Source organism: Etheostoma spectabile, chromosome 5, assembly GCF_008692095.1.
Source record: "Etheostoma spectabile isolate EspeVRDwgs_2016 chromosome 5, UIUC_Espe_1.0, whole genome shotgun sequence".
NCBI classification, from domain to species: Eukaryota; Metazoa; Chordata; class Actinopteri; order Perciformes; family Percidae; genus Etheostoma; species Etheostoma spectabile.
Genome location: NC_045737.1, coordinates 5,804,479 through 5,818,303, shown reverse-complemented (window position 1 = coordinate 5,818,303; position 13,825 = coordinate 5,804,479). Strand labels below are relative to the sequence as shown.

General features: G+C 38.8%; 1 protein-coding gene across 1 annotated transcript in view; it reads right to left on the bottom strand.

Moving 5' to 3' along the window:
• Nucleotides 1–13,825, bottom strand: part of slc1a3a (solute carrier family 1 member 3a) — a gene marked incomplete at its 3' end in the record, with an annotated part of 18,912 nt that overhangs the window by 1,962 nt on the left and 3,125 nt on the right. Inside the window, 5 exon segments of the mRNA XM_032515088.1 lie at nucleotides 754–948; nucleotides 1,089–1,322; nucleotides 1,420–1,688; nucleotides 2,266–2,308; nucleotides 4,235–4,439. Coding sequence (XP_032370979.1) covers nucleotides 754–948; nucleotides 1,089–1,322; nucleotides 1,420–1,688; nucleotides 2,266–2,308; nucleotides 4,235–4,439 — 946 coding nt within the window.

Below are 13,825 nucleotides of genomic sequence, written 5' to 3'. Positions count from 1 at the left end.
TTTACACCTCCCACCTCACCCGCAAGGCCACCACAATTGTGAGTGATGCAAGTCACCCTGCTCACAATTTGTTTGATCAACTGCCCTCTGGAAAGAGGTACAGAAGCCTGCACTCCCGCACCACCAGACTCACAAACAGCTTCATATACCAGGCTGTTAGGATGCTGAACTCTCTCCCCCCTCTCCCCCCTCTACCCTCAGTTATATAAATATCCTGGACTTTGGACCCAAAATGGCTGCCTTGCCTTGCACTACTCCACTTGCACACTTGCACACTTTGCACACTTTTTGCTGTCCTGAAAACACTTGGGAACACATTACTACTGCTCTTACATAACCGGCACCACTATGCTACCGCCTGACTTTTGCACATTACATTGACTGTCAACTGTATGCATAATTGCACATTTTTAACTCAAATTTTGCTGCTCTTATTTTCCTCATTGCATATATCTTCTTATTTTTACTTTTTATATTGCTTACTTGAATGTTATGTTTGTCTGTGGACCAAATTGGTTAAAAATGTCTTGTTGTCACCGTGGGATAGAGGGAAAAGCAATTTCGATTTCTTTGTATGTTTTGACATGTGAAGAAATTGACAATAAAGCAGACTTTGACTTTGACTTTGATATTCTCCAGTACGTCCAAAATTGATTCCACTCTTTACTGAACCAAATCCTTTTGCGTCTTTTGAAATTATTGAATGCATGCCATTATTACCGCAATGAGTGTTTAAAGTATTGTATGACATACCTGATGGTGAGAATCTGTCCGAAGTTAAGGTCTAAATCATTGACCTGAGCAATAAAGATGGCTGCCAGGGCTTCATATAGAGCTGTGCCATCCATGTTTATGGTGGCGCCAACAGGAAGCACAAAACGGGTTACACGCTTGTCCACCTTGTTGTTTTCCTCCAGGCATTTAAAAGTGATGGGCAATGTGGCAGAACTGAGGACGGATAGAGGGAGAGGAAGGATGAAAACACATCAAAACCGAGACAAAAGGACAATTCCTACCAGTCTCCTAGAAATACAGTAAGTTGCAGAATCATGAAAATTAACACTCATCATCGGTAGCAAGCAACATACCTTGAGGATGTTCCAAGGGCAGTGATGAGTGCCTGCAACAGCCCAGCAATGAAAACAAAGGGGTTCTTCCTGGTGATGACGAAGTAGAGTGTTGGAAGGACACAGATGGCGTGGATGAGCAGGCCACAAATGACTGTCAATGTGTACATTCCCAGCTGGCCTCCCATGGCTGAGATGTCATCCATCTCCACGATCTTACCAGCAATCAGGAACAGGATACCGATAGGGGCATACCTGAGGATCGATGAATGTGAATTTGTAATCCAACACTTCATTCTACGTTAGCTCCATCCATCTGTCCATCCATTCATCCGTCCATCCTGGTACTTACCACATGATTATGGCAACCAGCCTCATGATGGCTTCATTGAGACAGTCGAAGAAGTCCTTAAGAGGCTTCCCCTGCTCCCCCATGCTCCCGATGATCAGACCGAAGAAGATGGAGAACACCACCATGCCGAGAGCATTGACTCCATTAACTGACCCTGGCACTGGGATCATCTCCACCTGGGTTATCTCCTGGCTATCATTGAGTGTGAATATGGTGTCATTCACTGTCACCTTCACAACGACTACTTTCTTGGCATACTGTGTCTTGAACTGGAACGAGGAAAGGTCAAATAGTGATTAATGCCTGGGGCAATAACACTTTTCTAAACACTTTTAGTCAAGAATAATAGTTGAGATAAAGAGTCATTGACGACATAGTATATAGTTTGTTAGATACAAAAAAAGGGGCTGGAAAATAGATGTCCAGGCTAACATGTTAAATTTCAATTCTTTACACTAAAATGTACAAATGGATCAGAATTTAGTTATTTGTTTGTGCTTTCAAAGTCTTATGTTGTCATCTGGTACATAAAATGTTACGATACAATGTTAAAATACTCCATCTGAGAATGGGCTGGAATAGGGAATTGAAATATCTCTGTTAACAACTCGGCTGTGTGGGAAACTGGACATCTGATGTGTTTTTCGATAGATGGCAAATTTAGATTGTATTCCTAAAGAATTTGATTTCCAGTGTAACAGAGATCGCAGGTCCTGTTAAGTCCACAGGAATGACAATGGCAATATGAAAGTACAAACAGAAAACATAAACCTTACTAGAGAGGCTTAAAACGTCACATAGCCTAAGTGTAAGAGAGAAAGAGAGGGAATGTGGGGGGAGAGCTACCTGTTTGGTGCAAGCTTCCACAAGATTTGGAGGAAACATGTTTCTAGAAAAAACAACAGAGGAGGTACATTTTGTGTCAGGATTCCAGTAACAAAGCTTTGGCAGCAGTGTGTTAGCACTCGATCAAAGTGCTGTAAATCCACAGTGTTAAAGCCGTGGGTTAAGTGTGTAGAGTTTTGAAAACTGGGTTGAAGCACTAAAAGACAAATTACAGTTTGGTCCACATGAACTGCTGCTGTGCAGACTGGGGTTAGAGTTTTGCACTCGTGGCTCCACGTTGTGTCCACTGCAGGGCTGCCAACTCTCACGCATTGGCCGTGAGACACACGCATTTGACAGGTTTCACACGCGCACACGCCACACCCCCGATTTCTCACGCTGAAGTGTAAGCCCAGTTGGTCAAATTTATGAAAGATGAGTTTATCTATGTTTTTACCTGTTGAGCCACTCGTGATCGACTAGTTGTGCTTTCAGAGACTGTGAGTGGGTTCAAGAGCGCTCCCTGTCTGTGGAATTTTCAAATTGTCGCAAAATGAGAACATTTTTTTCACGAGCCATCCCAGGTGCATTTCCCCGGCTTCAGGTATGAGCTCTGATTATCACAGACCGTCCGTCGCTTTGTGTCCACTCTCTCTGTAAAGATGGAGGTGAGCAGCGCGGCTGGTGTAGCAATTCAGTTCATTGTAGTGGACTCGCTCTGCTGGGGCAGTGACGCGTTGCATCCATGCGTAACCTCCGAAAGAGCAGCGTACGGACACCTCTAACTCTGTCAGAGACCAAGACCCAATGGGCCTCTGCGTCTGTCAGACGGTCTGAATTAGATCCACCATATCACCGAGGAATGACATGCACAGCAGACTATATTACAACTCTCCACATCTCGGACAACGAGATGGGAGGAGTTATATTTTGAATGTGCACAAAGTTTAAATATGAGCAGAAATCTGGTGAACACCATCTGACTATACTAATAACTATATATCTTATAATCTATATATAATATATATATCTATATATATATAATATATTATATATATTAAATACGATACTGCAACGTTGGGCCACTATTGTGCATCTCTAACCTCTGCATCTCTAATGTTAACTGTAAAAATTAATTTGATGTTTTTTAAAATGAACAAATAGTCTTATTTTCACAAAAAAGTAAAACAGTAAGTGGGGCACAGAGGATGAGGGCCAAACATTACTGAACATTGGCACAAGGTTAAAGGATTAGAATTTATGCACTCAGGTTTCTCATTCTTTAGAATTTCAGGTCTTAGTTGATCCCTCATCATTAATTTAACTTTGGGTCCCTGGTCCCTACACCAGGGACCCCTGGACCTGTTCCCACAGACCATGACATATGCTGTCTCTTCATGTGGTCATTATGTTTGGCACTTGGGTGGGTCAGTTCTTATATCAAAGAGTTAATAATGTAATGCTGAATGCCCTAAACCTTTGTAACTACCCAACACAAGGTTCTTAATCCTCACGTTTTGCACATATCATTAAGACTTGATTTCTCCATTTTTTTTTTTCAAAAACTCTCAAGAAAGTGCCATTTATGGTTTATTTTTCAATTTTTTTTCCTGGGGGCATACCCCCAGACCTCCAGGGAGAGCTCCATCCCCCCACATATACAAATCCCAATTTAAACCCTAAAGAGAAGACCCAAAGAATTGCTTTGTACCGGCAAAATATGGGTTGGCCCCCCAAATCTCACTCCAAGGTTTTGGGAAAAGTTGGCAGCCCTGCCACTGTTGTCCGGCAATCAAAAAAAACTGTAACATTACTCACGATTAACAAACACACAGCTAAAAAAACAGACACACAGGCTCTTATGAGTTTGTGTTTGATTGTTCAAGGTGCATAAGTGCGTGTGTGTGTGTGTGTTGTGTGTGTGTGTGTGTGTGTGTGTGTGTGTGTGTGTGTGTGTGGTGTGTTTGTGTGTGTGTGTGTGTGTGTGCACCTGATAAGGTCCAGGAAGGCATCAGCAGTGTTGACCTGCTCCACTTGCTGCTGTTTGGTGAACTCATCCTTTGACCCTTTACCAGGGTGGATAATCAGCACCAGGACAATGCCAATGAACACAGCAATGATGGTAGTGGTCGTGTAGTAGACCACGGCCCTCATGCCCATTTTCCCAGAAGCACGGCTGTCCAGAGCAGCCATACCTGAAAAAAGACATAATCTAAATTACAGTAATCTAGATCAGCACAAAAATGGTTTATCCTCCACACACACACACACACACACATAAGTATTTTTCCAGTAGTATCTGCACTCTTTACCCATACAATCTAAAGCATGGATGGACTTTCATGCTGTTGGGATTCAAAACAGTCCCTGTAGAGGGAGCACAGGGCCGCAACAGTGGTTTAAGCAGCTTCGTTATGTATGGAGCTAGATTTCTTTCTATATTACATGCAAGAAAATAAATAATCTGAGAGAGAAAAAACATGTTAGAGAGAAAACATTATCACACAGATAGCAAAAAAGCATTTTTTGAGAGAAAAAAAAAACATTTGAGAGAGAAAGTTTTCATACCAATAGCAAAAAAATCTCTCTCTCAAATATATATTTTTTGCTATCAGTGTGAAAACAGTTCTCTCAAAAAAGTGTTTCTCTCAAAACGTAGCTTCTTTGCTTTTTCTTTTGCTATTGATACAAAAACTTTTTCTCTCAAATATTTTTTTTCCATCATAAAAGGCTTTTTGGCTTACCAGTGTGATAACTTTTTCTCTCAAACATTTATTTTTTCTCTCAGATCATTTATTTTCTCGCATGTAATGAAGAAACAAATCTGGCTCCATACTTCAACAGTAAATACATTTAGTAAATTAGTCACTTTACCAGTCACTCAACAGTGATGTATTCATTTGTTAATTATTTCACAAATTGCCTAGTTTTAGTCACTAATTTGATTAACAAATACACACAACTGGTGTCAAGTCACGTCCATTTAAACAAAATGACAAAATGTAATCGTATAGCCTATTTGTAGTTGCATCAAGAGAATGCGGAAAAGGGCAAAAATGTTAGAATCAAGTTAATAAGGAAAGCTGCGTCTTTGTTGCTGTCATCTTTAGTCATGCTAGTCGTGCTGCTGCCTTAGAGTTTGCATACATGTGTCACTTACTTCTGTCCCTATGATCACACAGTTAGCCTGGGAAAAGGTGCTTATGTAATTACAGATGGAATACACCCATCTGGGTTATCTACCTCACTCTCTAGAGAGCAGTAGGAAACAACAATCTGACTCTGACCTTTACAGGTGGGAAAACAACACCGACTGTACAGCACACAGGGGCAGATCTAATATACAGTATGAGATATGTTTACATATGTCTACTCTACAGAAAATATATTATACTTTACAGGGAGGAACTCTTTGTAGACGTGCCATAGATTATGTTCTCAAATTGTGATTTTGTGCTTTTGCTAGTTGGCCAAAATATTTCATCCCAAAGTAAGGTTGTATTTTGTTGCTTGTATTTTTTTTTACAAGTTTTATTTGACCATAGAATTTCACTGTGCGTCAAGACGTCCTCAAGTGAACACAGAGAGCAGACAGACTGTCAGTTCCAGATTAATAGTCTGACCTCAATTGAATATATGTTTGAACAAGCTGAGAAAATACAAAGAGAGAAACGTTTACAGTAATACAGAAAAAATGTGTGATGATTCAAAAGAAACAGCTGAGAAGAAATACTCCCTGCTACAGTATGTCTAGTAGGCCTTATCATTCCTGCAAGGAAGGCAGGATACTATCTAATTATACTTAACCTAAAATATGTGGTGAGTTTTATTAAACAGACCTGCTGAAAAGCCACAGACACATTTTAGGTTAAATAACAAATAGTTTTGACGAAGCCAGTTCTCGGTTAAGAATTGATAGTGATGTTTTATGTGAGCCAGACACTAGTTTGAGGGTGTCACAGAGCCTAGAAGCTAAACAGTACTACACACAGCTCTAATAGAATGATAACCACACTTTGTCAGGATAATGGTGGTAAAAAGAAACACAGCCATTCAGAGAGCTGGGTTTGGTAAAGACAAGCTGCTCCAATAGACATGATGGTATTTTCAGTGTCAGGTTCTATTCTGGCCATTGTCTTAATTTAGAGCTGGACAAGGCAAATATGGCTTTGTGTGATGGAAGATGTGTATGTCTTTCTTTCAAATGTGGCACATTGACACTGTGTGTGTGTGTGTGTGTGTGTGTGTGTGCCTATACTGCCCCTGCTTTGGTCCTCTCTGTTCCTCTTGTCTCAACATGCCGAGGATTAGGCTTTTATCCTATTCTTTTTTATCCTCATCCTTCCCCCTTCCCTTTTTTTTCCTCTCTTTCCCTATTCCCATTCTTTACCTGCTCTCCCTACCACCGATCAATCCCCACCTCTTGCCTCAGGGTGCCCCCTTGTTACCCCTCCCCTTCTCTTCCCCCACTCCAACCCCCACATCTTTGCCTCCATCCTCTGTCTTTCTTGCATGCTGATCTTATTGCTGCATTCCTCTTTCATTGCCACTCTTTCCTCCTACTACCACCCCTACCCCCCCAATTCTGCTCTCCTATTCCTTTTCTGACAGTCCTGGGAAAAGTTGTTGAATTTGTCAGACCTGCACACACACAATGATCCCCAGTTTGTTGTCCAGGCAACAACGGAACTAGCAATTCTGTCCTTTCAAAAGAACGAAAGGTTGAAGGAGAGTGTAGAGAATGACTTTCTTTCTCATATGGGGAATGTTCATCAAACACAAAAGTAGGGCTACTTTATGGGGGGGGAAGTTGAAGCGCAGGCCACAGCGTCTGCAAGAGGTCTGACCAGAGGGTCAGGCTTGCAGTCACGAAATATCTCCACTCTTTAGTCTGAGAAGTTTAAAAGTTTACAACGGAATCGATACAACACAAAAAAAAATGATTTTTGATAATCATTGGCTCCATGGTCTTATACAAGGCTGCCTTAAAGTATAGGATACTATACTGAATAGCTTTGGATTTTTAGACACATCTCACCTTAGGCTCTATGTAGTTGGATTTGTATTTTTCTCTGCTGTCTGACATTTTATAGACAAAACAATGAATTGCTTAATCAAAAGATGTCAATAATGTGAAAAGTGTTAGATGCAGCAGTACAATATGTAAAGCATAGCACAGATATTGATTCAAAACAATGGCCATTTTGCATAGATGGATAGATAGATGGATGGATGGATGATAGATAGATAGATAGATAGATAGATAGATAGATAGATAGATAGATAGATAGATAGATACTGATCCCAATAAAATGGGAAATTATAGTGTTACAGCAGCAAAATCCGTCCCACAACACAGAACATAAATAGAAATGAAATACTAGCATAAAATATACATACAGTACATACAATATACATGAAATAAAAATAGGAATAAAATACAAGAACAAATATTTGAATACATAATGTATAAGTTGGGAATACAAAAATGTGCAACTGCTTAAATAGTATGATAAATATGTAAAAAAAGCAATTGTGCAGGTTGCACTTTGGTTGCATATATTGTGATTGCATAAGCTTGTGTAGTTTATGTAGCTTCTATGGTAAAATAAGCACGAGACAAAGTTTTGCTGGAATCATGAAGCTGATTTCTGTGTCGTTCTTTTGTGAAGTGCTGATGTAGAAAATGAAGCAGCATTTCCCAGAGACTTTATACTTCTACTCCACTACATTTCAGGGAAATGATGATGATTTTATTTTAACACCTGCCTTCATGCCCTACTCTCCACTGTTGTCCTGTCTTTACTCCTGTGTAAAGTATCATTTAATGTTACAGTTAATCTCACCTCCATAACTCACTCTAACCACCAAAACCACCACTTCCACAACCGTGTCTCAAAATAAGTCTCACTCAGAAAGCAAACTCATGACACACTGGCCTAAACTACTCGAACAAGGAGCATTACATAAATGATGAACTTTTATCTTTGAAGTTTGAATGTTTTTCACATCAGTATTTCACAGAAGAAGAATAACACCTTTTGATTTATTGATTGTACCAAAGTTTATGATGAATGAATCTGAAATCTTCTTTTTTACGATTTTGCGTTTTTTTCAATACTTTTAACAACTTTCCTAAACTCTTAACACAGACAGAATTGTCCATGTACTTGTCTTTCTCTCGCTTATGCAGGAATTTTTCTTACTTTCTTTGTGTTCATCTTTATTGTTCCTTTTCCACACAATATCAGCCCAAATAGGTCCTCTTTTACTGTATGTACTATCAGAGTCAGCTTTGGCCAAGTCTGCATAAACAAACTTTGGTTAATGTAATCTTAGCTCTCACAGTACAACACTCACTAACAGTAACACATAAAGAATACTGTAAAAACAGATGGTGATGCGATTGAAAGAACCTCAACAGCGGAGTGTGTTTCCTAGATGGGAATCAGCTCTGGTTCATCTGTGTGCACAACTTCAATCAGCTGTTTCTCTCATTTACAGTAACAATGGAATGGAAAATGCAGGGGATATATTTGTGTTGCAATTTATGATGTGAACTGCTGTTCACTTTAACTTATAAGTTAGATTTAGAACATGATGTTATCTGTTCTGACATACAGTGTGAAAGCATTTGCAATTTTGTCAGTAAAAATCTATTGTTTTGATCTTGGTTGAGCTTGTTTGTAAAAGAAGTTCAAGCTTTTTAAAATTGTGTTAACTGTATGCGTTTTGTGTGAGAGCAAAAAAACAAATGTGTTAACTGTGTAGCCTACACAGACAGATGCTGTGCTAACTGTGTTAAGAGTTTAAGAAAGTAGTTTGAAGTCTTGAAAAAATTGTCATAGCAATCGTAAAAAGCTGTATTGGAACACTATTCTACAGATATAGCGTTTTGCAAGTGGCGGAGCAGGAATAAGAAAAGAGTTCATGGATTTTGAATGTGGTCAATGAATGCAGGTTGTGTGAAAGCGATGAAAAATGATTCAGAGCTCGAGTTCTGTTTTGCTGACTGTGTGAAGAGTTTTTACAATGTGACTTCAGTTTTAACCAATGCGTGTTAGTAATCAAAAACAACTCTAATGCTCTGTGGTGGACTCACATTTAGGGTTTTTAAAAGTCTAGAATCCTTGATCCTCGGCTCTCCTGCCTGTCTACTGGTTTATTTCCTACCTTCCAGGGCCCCTTCTGATTCCCAAAATTCAGAGGCAAGTCCTTTTTAACTGGGACAACCCTTTTCACATATAGCATATTCAACCTTAAGAGTGTGACAGTCAGTTTACACCATACAACATAATGCTACAGCTTCTATTCTCTAAAATATGTTACTCTTAAAGTCATGCTCCAAGTCATGTAGGTAAAACAATCACTGTTGTGGAAATAAAGCGTAAATACATTTATGTATTCTGTAGGACATTGGTTCATAAAGGAAAGTCGGTGAATCCAGCCTGCAAACACAGATAAACACAAGTCTGACAAAACGCGTTTCAAGATCAAGAGGAGCTGTTGTCCTCCAAAGTAAACATAGACCTCTCGTAGTACTTCTCAGCTGAGGTCATAATTTCAGCAGAAATCTAAATAAGAGAAAAAAGTGACTTTCAGTAACATATGGTGAGTCATTAGGTTGAGGGCTACAGCTGTGTTGCAGGTGTTCAATAACGTTTGTCATAACTTTCCTCCCCATGCAAGCAAAGCAAATCTAGTATCCCTTTGATTCTCCTGTTATTCTTTTGAAATGACAGTTACTAGCGTGTCAGCATGTGCAGGTGTGTGTGTGTGTGTGAGTGTGTGTGTGTGTGTGTGTGTGTCTGTGTGTGTGTGTGCGTGTGTGTGTGTGTTTCGATGAAACAGTTACTTTTCAAAGCCACATTAACAAAAAGCTTTTTGTTCTGTTGTTCCTTTTGACCTCTGACCTCAATCTAATTATCTGCTGATAATATTTCCATAGGAGCTGTAACATTTCTTGTAATTTGAACATTTTAGAGTTGTAGTCACATCATGCATGAGTTCATTTGCATGTTAACCCAAAAACAAGCGTCATTAGCAAATAACTTTTGGTTTTAAATTATTTATCTGCATAGTGTCCCAGATTGGCTTTGTGTGTCAAATAAACAAAAAATCACATACTGTGTATATATATATATATATATATATATATATATATATATATATATATATATATATATATATATATACGGTACAGCTGTATAGATGAATTTCAGGAGATGTAGTATACCTTCTGTTGTCAATGAGGGAGTCTAATAATGGGTATGACAGTTGTCATTACTGACACACTAGTCTCGCATTGCCTTCCTCCACTGACACACTGTAATACAGTAGCATTAAGAGCAAGTTTAACAGTAAAAGGGAGGTGGCAGTGGATGAGCAATAGTCTTTTAAAGGACAAAAAGTTTCAATTCTACTGTGCAGAAAACCGGATTTTCATTTACTAATTCACAACGAGACTCCGAGAGTATTAAAACAAGACAGCAAGGGGACCTGACCACGCTAAAGGCAAACTTTACCATAGAAACAGATAATAACGGCCTTCGGAACATGCAATAGGTGTAACAAGCCCCTTCGAAACACATATCTATGGGGCTGAAAACCACTGATAACGCCCATTCAGTGGAATGATTGCAATTAACATTACATTTTATTTCTGTATGGATGAAAAAATAGCCAATGACTTTGGAAGATAACAGTAATCAAAGGTTGTCTCATCTGCTTTTTAGAATTAAAATTGTATTTGTTACAATATGTTTGACAACCGCATTTGTTAGACGTGAAGATTCAGTATATACTGTGGTTGAATTTGCTTCCTATGTGCTGCTATTGGGTTTATTTTTGGTATTGGCAAGGTACCTTGGTGGCTGATGCAGATAAAGTCTGTTCAAACTAGTTTTGTTGCACACAAAATGAACAAAAAGTATTTTATTGTTGTGTGGTAACGCAGTGTAGAATAGAGTTGCAAAACCAACTTACTATAACAGAAAATAAACAAATAAAAACATAACCCTGCAATAGATGCTTTCAAGCTTTCTTCTTTAAACTGTTAAAACAAGGTAACAGTGATGTAACAAGTGTTATTTTTAGTATTGTAGTAGTTGACTTTTTCTAGTCTAATGACAACGTCATAGCAAATAACATTGCATCTGAAAACTCGGATGAAGGCACACACATGAGAAAGGAGCTGTGTCCTGGATGATTTGGCTACAGAAGAGCACTCTTTGTTTGTTTTTTTTACATGTTGTAGCGGCGGTCATGTGACATGGTGTCAGAGAACGCTGATGTTACGGCCCACTGCAGCACAAAGCAGGTTATTATCAGACAATGTGTATCTGTCATCACTTCATGAGATGGGCTTTTTGCCCTGTCAGTCACTGCTCAGTGTCAGTATGTCCCGCCTACCTTTGTCAGTCTGTGCTGCTGACCAGTGTTTTTGGAAACTCACATGTTCCATGACTCCAGCTATACGTTTATTTCCATAACAAATGGAGGCTGTGATCAGTGACCAACCCACAGGCCTCTGCCTCTGGAAGAAAACCCTGCGTGTCTGACTTGGATTACGAACCATGTCAACAGTGACGAATGAACTCACTCCCTGGATTAGAACTGAAAGCCTCACTGTCATATGTTTGTGTTTTTCTCAAATACAGGTCCAAATACAATTTAGTCGGGATTTACGGTGGACAAGACGGTTTCACATAACACAACACAAACACAAAAGCTACAACACAAATACATAAGCAACAATGGAAGTGAGTGTGTTGTTGACAATGTTGTATGTTCGAGAAGTAAGTGAAATATGGTTCCTTGCTAATTATGATTACTGTCGCTATGTGATTGTCACAAATAAGCAATGTTAGTTCAATATCTTTTTTTTTCCATATGTATGCACTGGGTTGCACGATATAAGGAAAATATGCCATATGCGATAAGGTTGTTGAATATCGCAATAACGATATTTCTTGCAATAAATAAGCAGATATTAAATGTACTCATTTCTGCTGCTTTCATTATTCTGCTAAAATACAAAAAACTGCTTGTTGAATTTAAAACAAACAAAAGGAAATACTTTCCAATATTATTTATTGAACAAACTTAACATGGAATTGAATATAAAAGGCACAACTAAAAAAGAATGCCAGTATCTTTTTAAACTGTAATTTTCTGCTGATATTTTCTTTCAACTAACACCAAATATCTCTGTGTCTATTTTGATGTGTGATGGCAGAGTACATACATGTGAAAATACAAAGATATTGAACAACATTGCTTATTTGTGACAATCCCATAGCGACAGTAATCGGAATTAGCAGGAACTATGTTTCACTTCCCAAACATTCAAGTACTTTCCTCCTATCCGCCGGCTCAACACACTCACTTCCGCTGTCACTCACTTCTGTTGTTGCTTATGTATTTGTGTTGTAGTTTTTGAGTTTGTGTTGTAGCTTTTGGGTTTGTGTTGTAGCTTTTGGGTTTGTGTTGTAGCTTTTATATTTGTGTTTAAGCTTTTGTGTTTGTGTTGTGGCTTTTGTATTTGTGTTGAGCCGATCACTTTTTGGTCAAGTCAAATCAAGATCAAGACAATTACAACATGGGTGATGTATGTGATCGAGAGTAGTATGTGTTAAAAACATATCTCTTTCTCTGTTTCTTCTTTGCTCATGAGCTCATCCTATCCCCGTTCCACCACTGAGCCCAAAACCAACAAACAGCGCTGACTGAATAAAGCTGGCTCCACTCACTCTGCCACTCATAAAGTAGGTCAAACAACTAAAAGGGCTATCACTGTAATGACCTTTATACAAAGAAAACACATGCTACCTGCAAAATATGTAACTAAATACAGTCAGAGTGGTACTACTTGTTCCATATGTGCAAACTCATGCTGTGCCATGTACTCATCTAGGTGGATGGATTTTTGTCTGGTGGGGTGCAGTTTCAACAGTGGCTGCCAGGAATCAGTGGAGCCATGCAGATGTTGCCGATGTGCAGATAAAAGAAAATGTCAAGGGTTTTTGGAGATACAGTAGACTGCTGTGTGTGGTTACTAAGTTGTTTGATATCAATTTAGAACAAAACAGTGTCATACAGGCTTGAACTGTAAGTGTCTAAGCTGTATGTGCTTCTTTTACCTTTAACACTTTTTACCATAATGACACACAACCATGTGTGAGTTTGTGAGATTATAAGAAGAAGATAGTGTTTAGGCCTTTGTAAAAGCAAGAATACCGTTATGTTGAAATCTTTCTGCGTGACAGTTCAAATGACTGTGATAGGTGGAAGATTTTGGCAAGCAGGTGTTCAAATGTATCTAAATCTATTCTAAGGATCTTCCAAAAAAAGGGTCAGTTTTAAAGTGACACTAGTTCGCAGAAATAGATTGGAATGTGTAAATCTATTAGAAGTGTCTTACAAAGGTAAAAGTAACCCTATCCCCTGGAAATAGCTAGATTGACATGTGCGAGGACAAGAAGAAAAGTATAAAGGAGGAGTTATTCTCCTCCTTTATATGGTTATCATGGTTATCTTCCTTGTTCAATAGTTGAATAAAGCTGCATTTAATCTAAAGAAG